Source organism: Myotis lucifugus, unplaced genomic scaffold (genome assembly GCF_000147115.1).
Source record: "Myotis lucifugus unplaced genomic scaffold, Myoluc2.0 scaffold_201, whole genome shotgun sequence".
Lineage (NCBI taxonomy): Eukaryota > Metazoa > Chordata > Mammalia > Chiroptera > Vespertilionidae > Myotis > Myotis lucifugus.
Genome location: NW_005871249.1, coordinates 1,052,422 through 1,069,977, shown reverse-complemented (window position 1 = coordinate 1,069,977; position 17,556 = coordinate 1,052,422). Strand labels below are relative to the sequence as shown.

Sequence of the window (17,556 nt, the reverse complement as noted above, 5' to 3'; positions counted from 1 at the left end):
AAGTTAGTTTCATGAGAGATAATCAGGTTCTTAGATGGCTGTGGTTGGTTTGAGTGACTGATTGGTTTCATTTGTTATTAGTTTTTGTTTTTCATTTTGTTTCTAATGGCCAAAATAGGAGTTAATCTTTATCTGGAAAAAATATTTTCCTGGCTGAAATTACAGCAACTCTTTTTTGTTTTTTTATTGGTCAATCATATTTTGTGCTAAAAACCCAATTACCCTGGAAGACAGTAGACCACAGAGGTTAGGAGTCAAGTATTGTGGGTGGCACTACAGCTCCACTACTGAACAGTCTCAAACTCCTTTTGTGAGTAATGAGGGTGAGTTTATGTCTACTCAGGAGTAACTGGAAAGGTGTATTTAGACAATCTGTGGAAAATTTATAGCCCAGTTCCTGAACATAGTGAGTGCCTAAAATCGAAAGCTACAGTTACAATTGTTGTTTTATTATCATTTCTTTCTTAGCATAATTTTGGCTCTGTCTTGGAATATTCCTTTAGATTGCTTCTTAGCAGAGAAGGTTTGGCCTTGTATTTAGGAACATTTTCTCTTTAAGCTGATTAGTCTGTGCACAAAAAATGTATCTTACTCCCAGCCTATCTCTTAGTAGATCATATGCCCAGACATGTTGTCAGTCATAGAGAAAGGAGAGCTACAAGATATATAAATGCAAATGCCAATCAAATACATAAAAAATGCTGCTGAGGGGAATAATACTTACAAATTTCACTGAGTTATATGCAAGCCACCCCTGTAGAAACCCTCAGATCTATCCCCAATTCAAGTCAGACTCTCCAAAGAAATATGTACCTGGAAAACATTATGTTGAGCCCAAGTAAACTGTTCTAATTTTTAGAGATGTTTTAAATAATGGCCTTATGAAATATGTGAGCATATAAACTGTAAAGATATTACTGAAGTGTAAGCCATTATTTTTTTTAAGACTTACAGGAGTATTTCTTTCTGCTCTCAATACTAGGAGTAGATCTTTATCTGAACAACTGGCTTGCTTTTATATTTTAGGCATTGTTAATGTAAATGATCATGTTCATATTTTCACATTGGCAACTAGAATACTTACCTTGAAATTTGTGACCACCACTAGACATCTATAGGACTTCAGAGGATAATATATTTTTGAAATAATCCTTTCCACAGCTATATTTTATCTTAATATTTCATTTTCTATTCTATTTCATTGTTTCCATTCTTTCACTGAGTAACTCTGAAGAATCTGTTTTTTCATTTAATAAATTTGAGGAACACTTTGTGATATAAAGTTTACCTTATGAATCTCCCATATAGAAAACACTGAGTGCTTCTTTTTTGCTTCTACAGTAACTAATTCACATGCTGAGCTGCTGGGTTTCAGAACTCTAGAATACTGTACCTGTCACTATTCCAAGGATGGGTATGAGAACTATAAACACAACCAGATAAAGGGCAATCAGGGCAGCTTTGACGGACTTCAGTTTCTTTGGAAAGGCAGGGCCATTTTTAAAACCTAAAAAACAAAAGCCCAAACTACAGTTAGAAAACGTAATCCTCTTACTTAATCACAATTGTTATGATCTGCAGTTATATTGTAAGTACCAAGCCTACTGAAATAAAAAAGGGGGGGAGGGGATAGGTCCTTGTTTATCCAGTAGGAAGAAGGGGCAATCACAGACTAAGCCAATATAGGCACCACTGTGGACATTTGTTTTACTTACCCATGAACTAAGCGTGCACGAAAAAGTGAGTATCTTCTACAGTTTGTACTTGTCTCATTTGGGGGCATTAGTTGATACATTTTAATATTCATACCAACATATGCAAACAATGTTATTCTTCTGTTTCATATGGGAATATATTCTGGGTGAAAATAAAAACCCTCAAGTAACTATGTAATTGTGATCTTTTTCTTATATTAAGTCAGATAAGAGAAACATTTATTTTCTATGATGATTATACAATTTTATTTTAATAATCCAATCTCTATAACTTTGTATTTGGATACCTCTTACGATGTGAATAAAATGTAAAATAAGAAATTAAAAAAAATTCATTTTGACTAAATTTTGGAATGAATCAATGAAGTCCATCCTCTGTATATATTAGAACATATTAACATTTCAGTATTATTAATTTATAATAAACAGTGATTCACATAATGGATACTAATTGTGGAAAAGATAAATTGATGTAGAAGTAATCTCAATAAAAGAGGAAGAAATTTCTCAGATTAAGTTAATAAAACCATTTATTAAAATATTTTTCCTATGGCCATTGCTCTTGTTGCTCATTTTTTTAAAAAAAGTAAATTTTGTTTTCAGGTTGTAAACTCCAAAATTAAAAACAAAAGTTCAGACATCTACAGACAGTCCTCGGGTTACGTCGGATTTCGTGGTTACATCGCCATCTCCATTTATAAAAAAAAAAAAGTTCCGTTATTTCGATGTATGTAAATATGTGCTTTATGTTTTTTATTATTTATTTACCACAAGTAAACATCAGGAATTGTTATCATTCTTTTAATTTTTTTTTTACTGTTTCACTTCATTACTGCTGTGTATGTGCTCCATGTGAGTGACGTACATGGTTATTAGGTGGGTTCCGACTTATGGCAAAAATCGCGTTATGTTGCACCCTAGGTAGGAACAGATCTCCGACGTAACCCGAGGACCTACTATATACTAATAAAAGGGTAATACGCTAATTAGACCAGACGTCTTCCAGACGTCCTTCCTGACAAAGCTGGCCCAGGTACCTGCAGTTGCAGCCGGCCCAGGCAAAGCCACCCCTGGTCCCGGGTGAAGCCGCCTCCGGTTCCGGGCACCAGCTTAGCAAAATCTTGCAGGAGGAGAATTCTGTCTGGGTTTCCCCGAATTCCCTCAGCCCCTACTCACCCCTCTGTAAAGGCACAGAACAAGTGAGGCCCCTTAAATAAAAATTAGAGGTCTCCAGCAACTGATCCCGTGGGCCTCTCTCATCACAGTCAGACTGGATGGCATTTGAGTATTTATCTAGGCACCATGACAGAGAAACACAAGCTCAAGTCATGATCTCTGCCCTTAAATAATTCACAATCTTATTAGAGTGAGTGGATGATAAAAGCGCAGTAATGAATCAGAATACAGAGAGGAACAGAGGCAATTGCTAGGGTGATTTTCCAACAATTAGTACAAAGAATATGTGCTATGAATTAAATTAAAAAATGTGTGGAAGTAGCTGCTTCATGAGTATGGCATCCCCTCCTATTTTAAAGGAAGCTGAGTTCCATGTGAAGTGTGTACTATGCTATGATATTTGAGACACAGAACAAGGGAGGCCCTAAGTGGACTATGCTTTGATATTTGAGACATTCTTTATTGTTCAATGTGATTTATTTCTGTACGCCTAAGTTTTGTAATAGTGAAATTACTAGAATAATACATCTTGCTATAAAATATTACTAGAAGATCAAGTGATCAGGTGACATTTATTATTTTCTATAAATGAACACAATCTCTGGTATGCTAAAGTGATAGGTATTATAGAAATATTCAGATAGGGAGACCTACAGGCTTGATTGCAAGTGAGGTTTACTATCACAACCCAAATTTATTGCTTAAAAAAAAAAGCAGGGAGCCAACTAGAAACTGAACCAAATATAAGCCCTTGAAGGGCAAATGTAAACTGCATAAACTTCGCTATTACAAGAGCAATAAGAAAGAATTCAGAGCCAAGAATGAGAAGCAGATTGCATCCACTCTCAGTTGCTGCTAAAGAAAAAGAATGGTATACTATGAAAATACTTAATACAGATTGTAAAGAGATTTGTTCAAAGAGGATTTCCTAAAGTAGGTGGCATTTCAGTTAATTTTTTTAAATGTGAAGAGGTTAGCTAGATAAGAAAAAGGTATAGGAACAGTGGATTGGAGGAGGGTGCAGGCCAGGCTGAGGGACCCCCTCCCTCCCCGTGCATGAATTTTGTGCATCGGGCCTCTAGTTGCTCAATAATGTTCTATGAGGAAATGAAAGTAAAAGGAGAAAAAAATTTAAGAGGTAAAGATAAGCCCTAGCTGGTTTGGCTCAGTAGATAGAACATCAGCTTGTGGAACAAAGGGTCCCAGGTTTGATTCCAGTCAAGGGCACGTACATTGGTTGCAGCTCCTCCAGGCCCAGGCCCTGGTTGGGGCTTGTGCAGGAGGCAACCAATCCATGTGTTTCTCTCACATCAATATTTCTCTCTGTCTTTCCCCCTCTCTTCTACTCTCTCTAAAAAACAATCAATGGAAAAATTTCCTCAAGTGAGGATTAACAAAACAAAACAAAACAAAACAAATATAAGAAAAATAAAATAAAGGGAAACAATAAGGAAAGATCTAAGGAAAAAGAAAAAGAACCACCACAATATAAGCAAGATGGGGTATTCTATCTGCCAGATTGACTAAGCCTGAAACACAGGAGTCATCTTCTCCTTTACCTCCAATTTACAATCACAAATTATCTGTAGGCTGCAATTTAAAAACACTCAAATGTGTTATTGTGTGTGTGTGTGTTTTGTGGGTGTTTTTTTTTGTGCTTTTTTTCTGTTCCCATTGACTCTGTTCTCCTTCCTCAATCTCTCAACATCTCCACCTTTAAAAGCTTTTACTGTTATCTTTTTTCCTTGTCTCATTGGTGTCTCATCCACCATCTATTGTTAACACAGCATATAAGATCCATCATGTCTTGCAGTTGTGGTCTGTATTTCAGGTTTTTCTATGTATGAATTTATATAAGATCCTATAACTTTGCATTTGCTGCTTCCTTTAACTGAAATATCTCTATGGCTCCTTCCCCACCCACCTCAACTCCTGATAAATGCTTTAGGATTAGCAGAATTAAAGCACCTCTGTCCTCACACCTTAAATGGACCTCTCCAATACAGTCAAATACTGCTTCTTTTGAAGTCTTCTAGTACCCTGTACAAACATCTGTTTCAGCACTGTTATGTTCAGAATTGTGTTTCTCAAAAAGATATTGTTGAGAACTAATGTGAACTTATTTGGAAATAGGGTGTTTGTAGATATGATCAAGTTAAAGTGAGGCCATACTGCATTAGGGTGAGGCCTAATCCACTGATTAATGTCTTTAGGATAAGAGGACATGGAGACACCAGGGGAGAAGACCACATGAAGATGGAGGCAGAGATTGCAGTGATGAAGTTACAAACAAAGGGGCGGTGCTAAAGATAACCAGGAGCCACTAGAACAGCGGTTCTCAACCTGTGGGTCTCGACCCCTTTGGGGGTCGAATGACCCTTTCACAGGGGTCGCCTAAGACCATCGGAAAACACATATATAATTACATATTGTTTTTGTGATTAATCACTATGCTTTAGTTATGTTCAATTTGTAACAATGAAAATACATCCTGCATATCAGATATTTACATTATGATTCATAACAGTAGCAAAATTTCAGTTATGAAGTAGCAACGAAAATAATTTTATGGTTGGGGGTCACCACAACATGAGGAACTGTATTAAAGGGTCACGGCATTAGGAAGGTTGAGAACCATTGCACTAGAAGCTAGAAAGTATTCTGAGCCTCGAGCCTTTAAAGGGCCTATGGCCTTGGGAGACCTTGACTTAGACTTTTGGCCTTTGGAGGTGTCAGAGAATAAATGTCTTGTTGTTTTAAGTCACCTACTTTGTGGTAACTTGTTACAGCAGCCACAAGAAACTGATACAAGTACCAACCACCTATGAGTTTCTTTTTTAATTTATCTTTATTGTTGAAAGTTATACAGATGTACCCTTTTTCTTCCCATTGACCTTCTAGCTCATCCCCTCCCTGCACCCCAGGCCTTCACCACCCAATTGTCTGTGTCCATTGGTTATGCATATATGCATATAAATTTTTTGGTTAATCTCTTCTCACCTACCCCACCTTCTCTCATGGTGCTACAATCACAGACCTCTCCAGGACCTAGTCCAGTGGCTGAGAAATCAGATAACTCAATCAATCTTGTGGATTAATTTAATCTATTATAATGTTTCCTTACTTCAATTTAAATTTATTTTGTATTCTCTCTCAAGACAGGGAGAGACCTGTTTATCCAATAAGTCTTATTTTAACATTCATACATATTTAAGATAGGTTACAAGACTAATTTTACATAGTGTCAATAACTCTAAGGACAACCTCCCCGGGCATCCCACCCTTCCTCTACTTACTCAGAGGTAACAAAGCTGTCACTGATCGAGCATCAAACTTCACAGATTCTGAACAGCTGTCCGTGTCCTCCTCTTGATCGGGAAAGCTATCCCACTGTGCCATACCTCGGTCAAACACATGGAAAAACATTAATTACATACAAAATGGTTAGGACCCTTTGGCAAAATGTTTCCAACTGAATTTTAGAATTAAAATTCAATTTAAGCAAGAAAATATAATTAACTAAATTTACATATCTACCATATATATCAGTATATTATACCTACCCATAAGTTTTAATTGTAACAGTAAGACAGACTTACACAGGACCTACTCATGTATCTTTCTACGCACACATGTACATCTGTGTTTGTAGGTGTGGGAGAGGTAGCTTTTCTTTTTTAGCTAAAACAATATTTTTCCAAGTGATAGAAAACAGTTGTTTAGCTGAAAAGAACAACAACAACAATAAAATCCCTTAGAAAAAATAGTTGTGCAAAATTTGAAGTAAATATTTCCTGTGGTCTTTTATCAGAACTTGATGAGCCAGTTTTTCTTTTGCCAAGGCATCTGTTTATCACTTTGGGCAGAAAAAAAAATCTAATCACTAGATTAGGAATTACAGAAAAAAATTAGTTTTGTTTTTGTTTTGTTTTTTCTTTTCTTACTTGTATTTATTTACTTATTTTTCAGGACTCCTCATTATATACATTGGCAGCATCATAAATATGTCCTTGTACCTTTTTTTTAAATTATTGATTTCAGAGAGAAGGCCAGGGAGAGGGATAGAGAGATAGAAACATTGATGCCATGACTTTCTGGTTCATGGGCCTACACTTAACCACCGAGCCACACTGGCTGGCCTATCCTTGTACCATTTAAAGTACAATCCATATTCTATGATACAATCTGTGCCTCTGTATCTTGAAGATGCTTCAGAATCATTTTAAAGGCTTGATTAAAAACAGATTGATGGGCTTTACCCCCAGAGTTTCCAATGTTTGTGGTGGAGGAGTCAAGAATTTGCAAATCCAACTAATTCTCTCTAGTAATGCTGCAGCTTGCAATCTGAGGATCACTTTTTAAAAACATTTTCCATGAAAATAAATTATACTACTTTTTTTTGGAAACACTTCAGTTCATTTGATTGATAAATTTAGAATATAAAGTATTCTTAATAAATATTTGTTGAATAAATGATCTGATTTGTGTTTAGTCAGGTTATTAGTCTCATATATTAGTTTTGTTTTTATTATTTTTTAAACAAGATAGAAGTTTGGAGACAGGGGAACCAAAAAAGTGGGCTTCTGCTGATAGAGAATTTCTTGGTAAATAGGTTTTGACATTAATTCAGATTTTTTTTCCTATTCTACACTCTTATTCTTTTTATAGCTTCCTTAAACATGAACCAAATGTTAGGGCTGGGTGACTGTGGTGCACTATGAAGGCACTGCCAATCACCTGTTCCTAACAAGCATCACTTTCCTCTTGTCAGCCCACCTGGCATCTAGCTATGGCTATATCCCATTGTAGCTCTCAAGAGAATGTTACTAACATTTTGGTTGGGACAGTTTTTGTTTTTGTTTTAAAGGATGGTCTTAGGTGTATTTTAAAGAGGAAAAAATGTAGCAAGTCCAGAAAGATAATACAGTGATCTAATTTTGGCCTCAATAAGTCAAAATGAATGTTATTTTTTATCCATATACTTGCTCAGAATTCCCACATGTATGTTTTCATAAATTTGCAATTTAGAACCTACAGGTCTGTTTTGGTTTAAAGAACTTTTATTGGGAGAAAGAATTCCGTTTTTTTCTCCCTTTCTTTTTAAAGGTGGATCTAGAATACTAGATGCTCCATCATTATATATATATATATATATACTAGAGGCCCAGTTCACAAAAATTTGTGCACTGGGGGGGGGGGTCCCTCAGCCCGGCCTGTACCTTCTTGGAGTCTGGGACCCCTTGGGATGACCACCTGCTGGCTTAGGCCTGCTCCCTGGGGGATTGGGCCTAAGCTGGCAATCAGACATCCCTCTGGCAGCCCGGCAGCCCTCGGGGGATGTCCACTTGCCAGCGGGGAGCAGACCTAAGCTGCAGTCAGACATCCTTAGTGCTGCTGAGGAGGCAGGAGAGGCTCCCACAACCACCGTTGTACTGGCAGCCATCAGCCTGGCTTGTGGCTGAGCAGAGCTCCCCCATGTGGGAGGGCACTGACCACTAGAGGGCAGCTCCTGCATTGAGCGTCTGCCCCCTGGTGGTCAGTGTGTGTCATAGTGACCAGTCATTCCCAGTCTTTTTGCTGTTAGGGTCAGTTTTCATATTACCCTTTTACTATATAGGATAGAGGCCTGGTGCACAGGTGGGGGCCAGCTGGTTTTCCCTGAAGGATGTCCCAGATCAGGGTGGGGGTCCTGCTTGGGTGCCTGGCCAGCCTGGGTGAGGGACTGATGGCTGTTTTCAGGCTGCCCGCACCCCCTTCAGGGTGGGAGTCCCCATTGGGGTGCCTGGCCAGTCTGGGTGAGGGGCTGAGGGCCGTTTTCAGGCTGGCTGGCGACTGAAGCTCCCAGCCTCTCCTTTTTTTCTTTTTTTTTTATTCTGGGATTTATTTACCTTCTATAATTGAAACTTTGTTGCTGTCACTGGAGTTGAGAGCTGGCTCCTGCTCGCTCCAGCTCTGAGGCTGTGGTGGCTGAAAGCAGGTATCTGGGGTTTGTTTAGCTCAGGGGTCCTCAAACTACGGCCCGCAGGCCACATGCAAATACAAATATTGTATTTGTTCCCATTTTGTTTTTTTACTTCAAAATAAGATATTTGCAGTGTGCATAAGAATTTGTTCATAGTTTTTTTTAAACTATAGTCCGGCCCTCCAACGGTCTGAGGGACAGTGAACTGGCCCCCTTTTTAAAAAGTTTGAGGACCCCTAGTTTAACTTCTATAATTGAAACTTTGTTGCTTTCGGAGCTCAGAGCCAGGCCAGAGCAGGCGGGGAACCTTGGCTTCCTCCATCACTGGAGCAAGCAAGCCCCCTGCTCGCTTCAGCAGTATGGCTGCCAGCCGCCATCTTGGTTGGGTTAATTTGCATATCTCACAGATTAGCCAATGGGAGGTGTGGCAAAGGTACGGTCAATTACCATGTTTGTCTTTTATTAGATAGGATAGTAAGTATTGGGATATTTTTCAATCAATAACTTTAAGATGGAAATACCTATTCCTTCATGTAGGCTAGTCCAACAAATTACTATTGTACCATTACCTCACATACTGTGCAAGTCACTAGACAGCCAAGATCAACGTGTATAGAACATTTTCAAGCACCAAATATCTTATGCACCAATATAAAAGACTAAAATATGTAAATTATCACCAGATAAATTATTATTTATTTTATAAATAAATATAGCTCTGATCTTATTTCTGATCTAGCTCAGAATCATTTCTTTAAATAATATAATTACATAGCTAAGATATGGAAACAGCCTAAGTGCCCATTAGTAGATGAATGGATTAGAAAACTGTGGTACATCTACACGATGGAATACTATGCTGCTGTAAAAAAGAAGGAACTCTTACCATTTGCAATGGCATGGATGGAACTGGAGAGCATTATGCTATGTGAAATAAGCCAGTCAATGAAGGAAAAATACCACATGATCTCACTCATTCATGGATAATAAAGACCATTATAAACTTATGAACAAAAATAGATACAGAGGCAGAGCTGCCTCGAACAGACTGTCAAACTACAGCAGGAAGGCCGGGGAGGGTGTGGGGGCAGGAGGGGATGGGTAAGAGATCAACCGAAGGACTTGTATGCATGCATATAAGCATAACCAATGGACATAAGACACTGGGGGGTAGGGGAGGCCAGGGGATTGTCAAGGGCGGGGGGGGAAAAGGAGACATATGTAATGCCCTTTGTAATACTTTAAGCAATAAAACAATTAAAAAATAAAATTAAAATAAAAAAAATCCTAAAAAAAACAATAACAAAAACCAACAATGATATAACAGATAAACAAACTAGATCAAATGAGCTAAGGTAGATACATATTAAAAGCGTACTGCTGAATGTAAAAACAAATTGTAGAAGGATATCATCACATGATATCATGGATGTAGGTTTTTTGCAAAGGAAACTTTCTATTGCAGAATAATGTAAAAACATAAAAACATACAAATCATAAACACCAGCTCAATAAATTGTCACAAAGTGACATGTCCTTGAAACTAGCACCCTGATAACAAGATCAAACCTTACCAAGCATCCCAGAAGGCCTCTTTACTCTCTTCACTATATCCCTCCAGAGGTAACGATTATCGTAACCTCTAACCCTATAGATTGGTTCTACCGATTGTTGAAATGTACGTACATAGGATAAAAGTGTGTCCTCATTTAGTGTCTGTCTTCTTTGGTTTCATGTTATGCTTTTGATATGTATAATGTTCCTATTGAAGCATGTAGCTTTGTTTGTCCATTCCCTTTGCTCTGCTGGGTCCCATTGTATGAATCTGCCACGACTCATTTATGCACTCTATGGGTCATCTGCACTTGGGATTTTTTTTAGTTCGGGGCTGTTACAAGCAGTGCTGCTATGATCCATTTTGAACTTTCTTTTGGTGCATCTGTGCATGCATTTCCCTTGGGTATACTCTATAGTAGTCGCTGGGTCAGAAGTATGCATACTCTCAGTAGCGACTCCCAACTAGTTCTCCAAATTGGTTTTACCAATTTGCTTCCCTAGAAGTGTCTGAGAACTCCAGTTACCCTGTATCTTATTAACACTTGTTTTTTCAGTCTTTCTAATTTCAGTCATTCTCATGGTTGATGGGAGTGAATTTTAAAACACACTCACACATAAGTAGTATATATCCTGTGGTTATATACATAGTAAAGATATGAAAACATGAATGGAGAGGATATAAACCAACCTTGGATTACTGATTACCTCAAGGCCTAGTGGAGAACTTGAGGGTGGAAGGATAAAATGGAAGGCTTCAACTATACTTTTAACGTTCATTTTTAAACTAGGGAAACAAATATGGCCAAACAAATGTTTTTAGAACTGGGTGGAGTGTACATATGTGTTATTTTTTTTCTCCAAATTACTTATGTTTCATACATAGTGTAATTAATATGTTTTAGCTAAGGAAAAGTTCTTAAGGGAAAATATATACCCTCCACAGGGAAGCAAAGAAAATTATAATGCATCTGATTATAAACAATATTCAAAACATGACTCATAGAACAGACATCTCATTTCTGGATATAATCTCAATACATAGAAATGTTTTAAGAAACTGTACTACAAAATAAATAATTATGTGGGTCTGATAAAGGATTCAAAGCAAATGTCAAAGTTGAATATCACCATTGATAATTTTTCTGCAGGGGGGCTAATTCACTATGCAGGGGTGGCTACCTCATGAGCATCCATTTAGAAATAAGAAATGTTAGATATATACCTAATCTAGGAGAGATTTCTATTCTACAGAGAGATGGTTATCACACACTTGCTGCATAGGACTGATACCATGATGACATACTGAGACAGCAAGATCAGGAGAAAGAACCAGACAGGTTTTAATTCTGCCCCAGCCACCCCCAGAGTCCTCCGCCGCTTCCCTGACATCAGGATGGTAGGAGAGACCAGGGTTTCTCAACCTCAGCACTGTTGACGTTGGGCTGACTAATTCTTTGCTTCATAGGTCCTTTCATTTCACATTACAACATGACTTTCTTCTTTTTATAAATGAGGAAACTGGGGTTCATAAGGCAGGTAATTTGCCTGAAGGAAGAGAGCTCATACCTGTCCAAGATAGCAGAGCATTCACTTACAGTCCATGCTCTTTCCAGTACATCCCTGAGCAGAGTCTGGCGCCTGCCCTTCAGGAGCACATGGCATGTGAACCTGAGGAAGGAGAGAGCCTGACTGTGGGACTTAGGGACCTGAGGGCTGAGCCACTTGAGAGCCAGGGTCCTCATCAGCTGAGGTTCACAAATAACCAGCAACTGTACACAGACACCTCTGGCCTCCGGGACAAAGTAGAGGTCTGGAGTGGGAAAGGGAGGCTCTTGTCAGGTTAGGATAGCTCATAGGAAAGCCTAGACCCACCCCAGAGCCACCAGCTACCAGAAAAAAAAATAATATAATTAGCTACAACGGTGTGTTTTCCACATCAACCTAATTTTTATTTTTCCAAGATTTATTGGTGTTGGCATATATCTATTTATATCATCTGTTTATTATAATCATTTATTTCTATTTTTATGTGAGAGACACACAGGGAAAAGTCAAATGTAAAGGTAAATAGAGATGCTGGCCCAGCACAGTCATGTCAATCAGAGGTCAGGGTTTATTCTAGTTCACTCTCATCCACCAGACCCATATCTGATTGCACGGCAACTCCTGACTTCCTCCTCCATTCTTTCCACTCTATTCCAGCTTTTTTTTTTTTTTTTCATTTAAGCTCATTTTTCTCTACCACAGCTAGGCTCCTTTGGTAGTAGAAATAGAGTTGGCAATAAAAGGGGAGAATCCAAGAGATACTTAAAAAGAGAAGGAAATTAAGACTTGATGAGCAAGCATCAAAATATAATACTTTAACAAATACTAGGAGAAAAAATCAAACAGAAAATAAGTTTCAGGAAAAAATGGAGAACATAATATGGAGAACATAAACTTGAGAACAAACATATTTAATGAACAAGCAAAGGAAGAAGAATCAGCATTAAAGGTAAGGAAGAACTTTTGACACTAGGCTAGAAGAAAGCCGGGTCAAGGAATAGGACAAAGTATTCCAAGGCATGCAAGGACATCCATAAGCTGCTTGCTACATGGAATTTGGTATGATAAAGAAAGAGATTCTTGAGAAATCAAGAAACAGTAAATGTGTAAAAATGACAGGCCTTGAGTGTGTAAACCAGAAATCTGGTCATGTTCATGCTCTTCTACTGAGAAGAGATACTGAAGATTGCACTGAGATAGTACATTGAGGGAAGTTTTATTGATTGTGCCAGGTCTCAGTTCTTGTCCTCTTTCTGTATTATTCATCCCCTTGGTGTTCTCACTAGCCTCACTGCTTCAAATACAAACTTAAAGGCTGGTTGATGACTCTAACACCGATGTCTGTTGTCCAGAACTCTCCTCTTAACTCCAGACCTCATATGCAATGGTCTAACAGCATCACAACTTGGATTTCCTTATGGCCCAAATCTAGGGGTCTTCCTTATCTCATGCTCCATATCCAATCTATTGTCACTTTCCCTTCTGCCATCCTGGTTGGAGCTCCATCATCTTTCTCAACTGGTCTCTCAGCTTCACTCTTACTATTTCCATTTTATATGCTTATTTATTCTCCATTTACCTGTAGAGTGTTCCTTTCACAAAACAAGTCACATCATGTCACTCCACTGCTCAAAACCTGTGAACACCTTCCCATCTCACTCAGCTCCCCATTAAAACCTCACTCTCTTACACAGAGTGACATTTCTTGAGCCTCATATGTAAAATTACAACATATCTCTTTTACTTCCTCAAGTCCTTCCTGGCTTAATTTTTGTTTTGGTTTTCAAAAAAAATTTCACTAACTGAAATGAAATACATTTTTTTTATTCATCATGTCTATTGTCTGTCTCCCTTCACCCAAGTTAGATCCATGATTCAGGAGTGTTTATTTCTTTAGTTCAATGACCAGAAAGTTCCTTACATTTGGTAGAGTCCAATTAAGTACATAAATACATTATAAGAAATTTCATAAATTAATGAAAGAATATTTTTTTGCAAGATGACTAGGTTTCATATATAGGGTTATGCCTCAAGCAAAGTTTGTATTTCACTATTGTGAAAATTTTTAAAGTTTTTCTTTTATATACTGGAAAATGAAAAGGTTTTCTCTGAATCGTGTGTAAATAGGAAACTGAAACAAAACATTTCACCCTCAAAGTTCCCACTTTGCCTCAAACGCATTCATTAGATTTACTAGATTACTTCAGTTCTTTACTGCATTATGATTACAATTTTTAAATAATTTTAAAGAACATACACATATGAAGTTAGCAGCCAGTTAACAATTTACACAATTCAAAGGTGCCTTTAAATGTTATTTTCAAGGTTAAGAGAAAAAGTAACTTCACATAGAGTTACAAGTCCAACCAAATGTCAATGCACGGACACAGGACTGAAATCTTCTGAGTTTGTATTATCTATTAAAAGCGTGTTCTCATGAGAAGTGAAACACATCTCTGCAATATCAGCTTTTAGTAAAGTGGGTGAAGAGTTTACAGAAGCTACGACAGGAAATCCATGTGAAAGAATTTCAATGTTAACTTGTTTGGAAACATGCCTTTTACGTTTTCCCTTTTGTTTACTTATAATAAAAACACGATAACAATATTATCGTGGGGGAAAGTTTCCAGCATCCTGTGTCCTAATATAAGAAAAATATACTTTCATACTTTTATATAAAATTTGAGTCTTTTATATAAAATATCCATGTTACTTAGTTGATTCATAATGACATTATCATTTGGTCTTATATATTTCCCTTAAAATCAAATCAATATTTTATATTTCAAATAATTTTTAATTTATAATTATGGGCTACATAATAACTCTTTAAATATATGAATCTTATTTATATAGTCGTTTTTCTATAATGTAATTATTTTTAATTTTTCCCTTCTCCTTTAGGGGACAATATTTACTAATATAGATAATGTAAATATTTGCATATCTGCCTTCTTTTGAAATGTTATTTTAAGATAATTCACTATATGTTAAAACTACCAGTTAGCAGAAAAACTATTTTAAACTTCTTGGTATCTACTGCCTAACTGCTCTTTATAAAGATCATACAAATTTACAAAGATTACAGTCAAATATGAGTATGACAATATTAAGACAAATTCACCACTATTCAACAATAATATTTACTTTAGAATCATTTTGACTTTGATAAGAGTTAATACCTCATGGTGGCTTTTATTTGTATTTTTTGTTATTAGTTTGTAAGAGATATTTCCATGTAACTATTTTTCTTCTTGGGTTTTGTTTATTCATATCAATTGCTTATACATCCTCAGGAGATCTTTATATAGATATGAATAAACTCTTTATATGCAATATATATTTTATGCAGACTTCCTTCTTTTTTTTCCCCTTTATCGAATAAGATATTACAAATGTGTCCTTATCCCCCCAATGTTCCCTCATCCCTATTTAGATTTGTCATCAAACTCTTAAGGTTAACTTTATCCTTAAGATTTGGGGTAAATAATAACTTTGTAACTTTTATTATTAAAAAAAACTTTGATTTTGCATAAGAAGTTTAAAAAATGTGTATAAAATGAAAATAACTAACATATTTGAGAAACCAATAGCTCTACACTTAAGAAATGTGTTCATAGAAGAAATTAAGGTAAGAAATGGACATAACTATATTGTGCCGGGTACTACTGAAGTTCATCCTTGGTAGTGAAGGAAAAATAGCATCATTTTTTTTAGTATTAAGTCTAGGATTCAATATTAGTTGTGCAATTTCTGAACTATGTGACCTTTGACAAATATTTTAATTTATTTTATTGCAGTTTCTATATATATGTAAAATATGGTTATAATTTTAATTTAAAGATTTATTGTGAGGACTTAAAATAATTTTTGTAAATTGCCTGGTACACAGACAACCATCAAAACAATGAATCACCTTTATTTTAAAATAACAATTCCTTTTTATCTGTACCTTTTCTATTTTATCCTCACAGCAGCTCCATTAGTTATAGAGCAGTATTGTCTCCATTTTACAAGGCTCAAAAGCCAAGACCTAAAAGGTTTGAATAACTAGTTAATGTAAAACTAAGGAGTGAGGAAGCTTAGATTTGTGTGTACTTCCAGAAAATCAGCTTTCTAACTATTGCATAAAGCATTTATAATCTCAGTTCTATAACTTTTTTTTTATCTCAGAACACTAATCCCCATTTTATGCTGTGTAAATCTTACCCATTCTTTAAGATGAATCTAAATTCTAACATATTCATGAACATTTTTTTTATTAGTCCTTTCTCTCTTTGAAGTAATTTTGGCCTCTCCTATATTTCCATAGTAGTTGTCTGTACACTTTCACACTAGTCAAGGTACCCAAATTATATGTTTTTATATTATATTATATTATATTATATTATATTATATTATATTAATCATATTATATTAAGGTGCTCAAGTTAAATAATAAACTTCCTGAAGATAGTATCTGTATTTTATATTTTGAGTGTATATTTCCCTATGACTAGTCCAGAGAAGTGCATAGATAGATACACAACCAATAGTTCTTACATTATCATGTAAAGCTAATAAAAGATATTAAATTAAAGCCACAAGTATAATGTGAAAATTAAGGAAATGTTTCTAATTAAAGAATTTAATCCTATTTTGAATAAAGCCAATATTTTTCAACAAAATATACAGTTATATGCTCAAAATTTCTTACCATTTTAACCTGCAAAGTATTTAGTATATTTTATGTATATCTCTATGTACACACATATAGTTTCCATTCATGGAACACCTAGCATAAATTTCTATTTTTTTATCATTGAAACAACCAAATGAAATTATTAGTGCTACAATAAAAAATCTACTAGAAATGATTAATTTTGTGTATATACATATATATCTCACACATCCTACACACACACAGACACAGAGGAGACACATATAATTAATAGAATTTTGGAAAAACATTAAAATAAACTTACTTTACTGTTTGTCCTAAGGATGGCTGAACTGATTTATCCACTTCCCACTTTTTACAATTGAAATGTAAAATCTTTATCACATAGTATTTCAGCATCTGATACATGAAGAAGGGAAATGACACACTGAGTGTTGAAAATCTTTCTTAACAATGCATTTCAATCATACTCTCACCAAAGTACAAGTTTGCAAAATCTAAATCTGTCTTCCCATCTAGGACATTACAAAAGAAAAAGAGAAGTAAGATGAAAAGGAAACAGGGGTTATTATAACAAGGAATAGAATATATGGAAGATTAATTCTCCCTTTTTATGATGTGTATGCCTTCTATAAATTCCTATTCTCTATTATCTTCTACTAGAGGCCCGGTGCATGAATTCGTGCATCAGTGGGATCCCTCAGCCTGGCCTGTGGGATTGAGCCGAAACTGGCTCTCTGACATCCTCCAAGGGGTCCCAGATTGCGAGAGGGTGCAGGCCAGGTCAAGGGACCCCACTGGTGCACAATCAAGGTGGGGAGGGACGCGGGAAGTTGGCCAGCCAGGGTGAGACCGCAGGAGGGCTTCAGGGCATGTCCGGCCCATCTCACTCAGTCCCCATTGGCTGGACTCCAGCAGCAAGCTAACCTACCTGTTGGAGC

At 36.4% G+C, this 17,556-nt stretch overlaps 1 protein-coding gene across 1 annotated transcript in view; it reads right to left on the bottom strand.

The window, feature by feature from the left end:
• The window catches only part of MSR1 (macrophage scavenger receptor 1), a 48,621-nt gene extending 31,570 nt beyond the window's left edge, over positions 1-17,051 (bottom strand). The window contains exons 1-3 of the mRNA XM_023761196.1: positions 16,920-17,051; positions 6,188-6,292; positions 1,394-1,507 (exon numbers count right to left, since the gene is read on the bottom strand). Coding sequence (XP_023616964.1) covers positions 1,394-1,507; positions 6,188-6,290 — 217 coding nt within the window. The 5' untranslated portion in view covers positions 6,291-6,292; positions 16,920-17,051. The remainder of the gene's footprint in view (positions 1-1,393; positions 1,508-6,187; positions 6,293-16,919) is intronic.
• Positions 17,052-17,556: the final 505 nt, after the last annotated feature.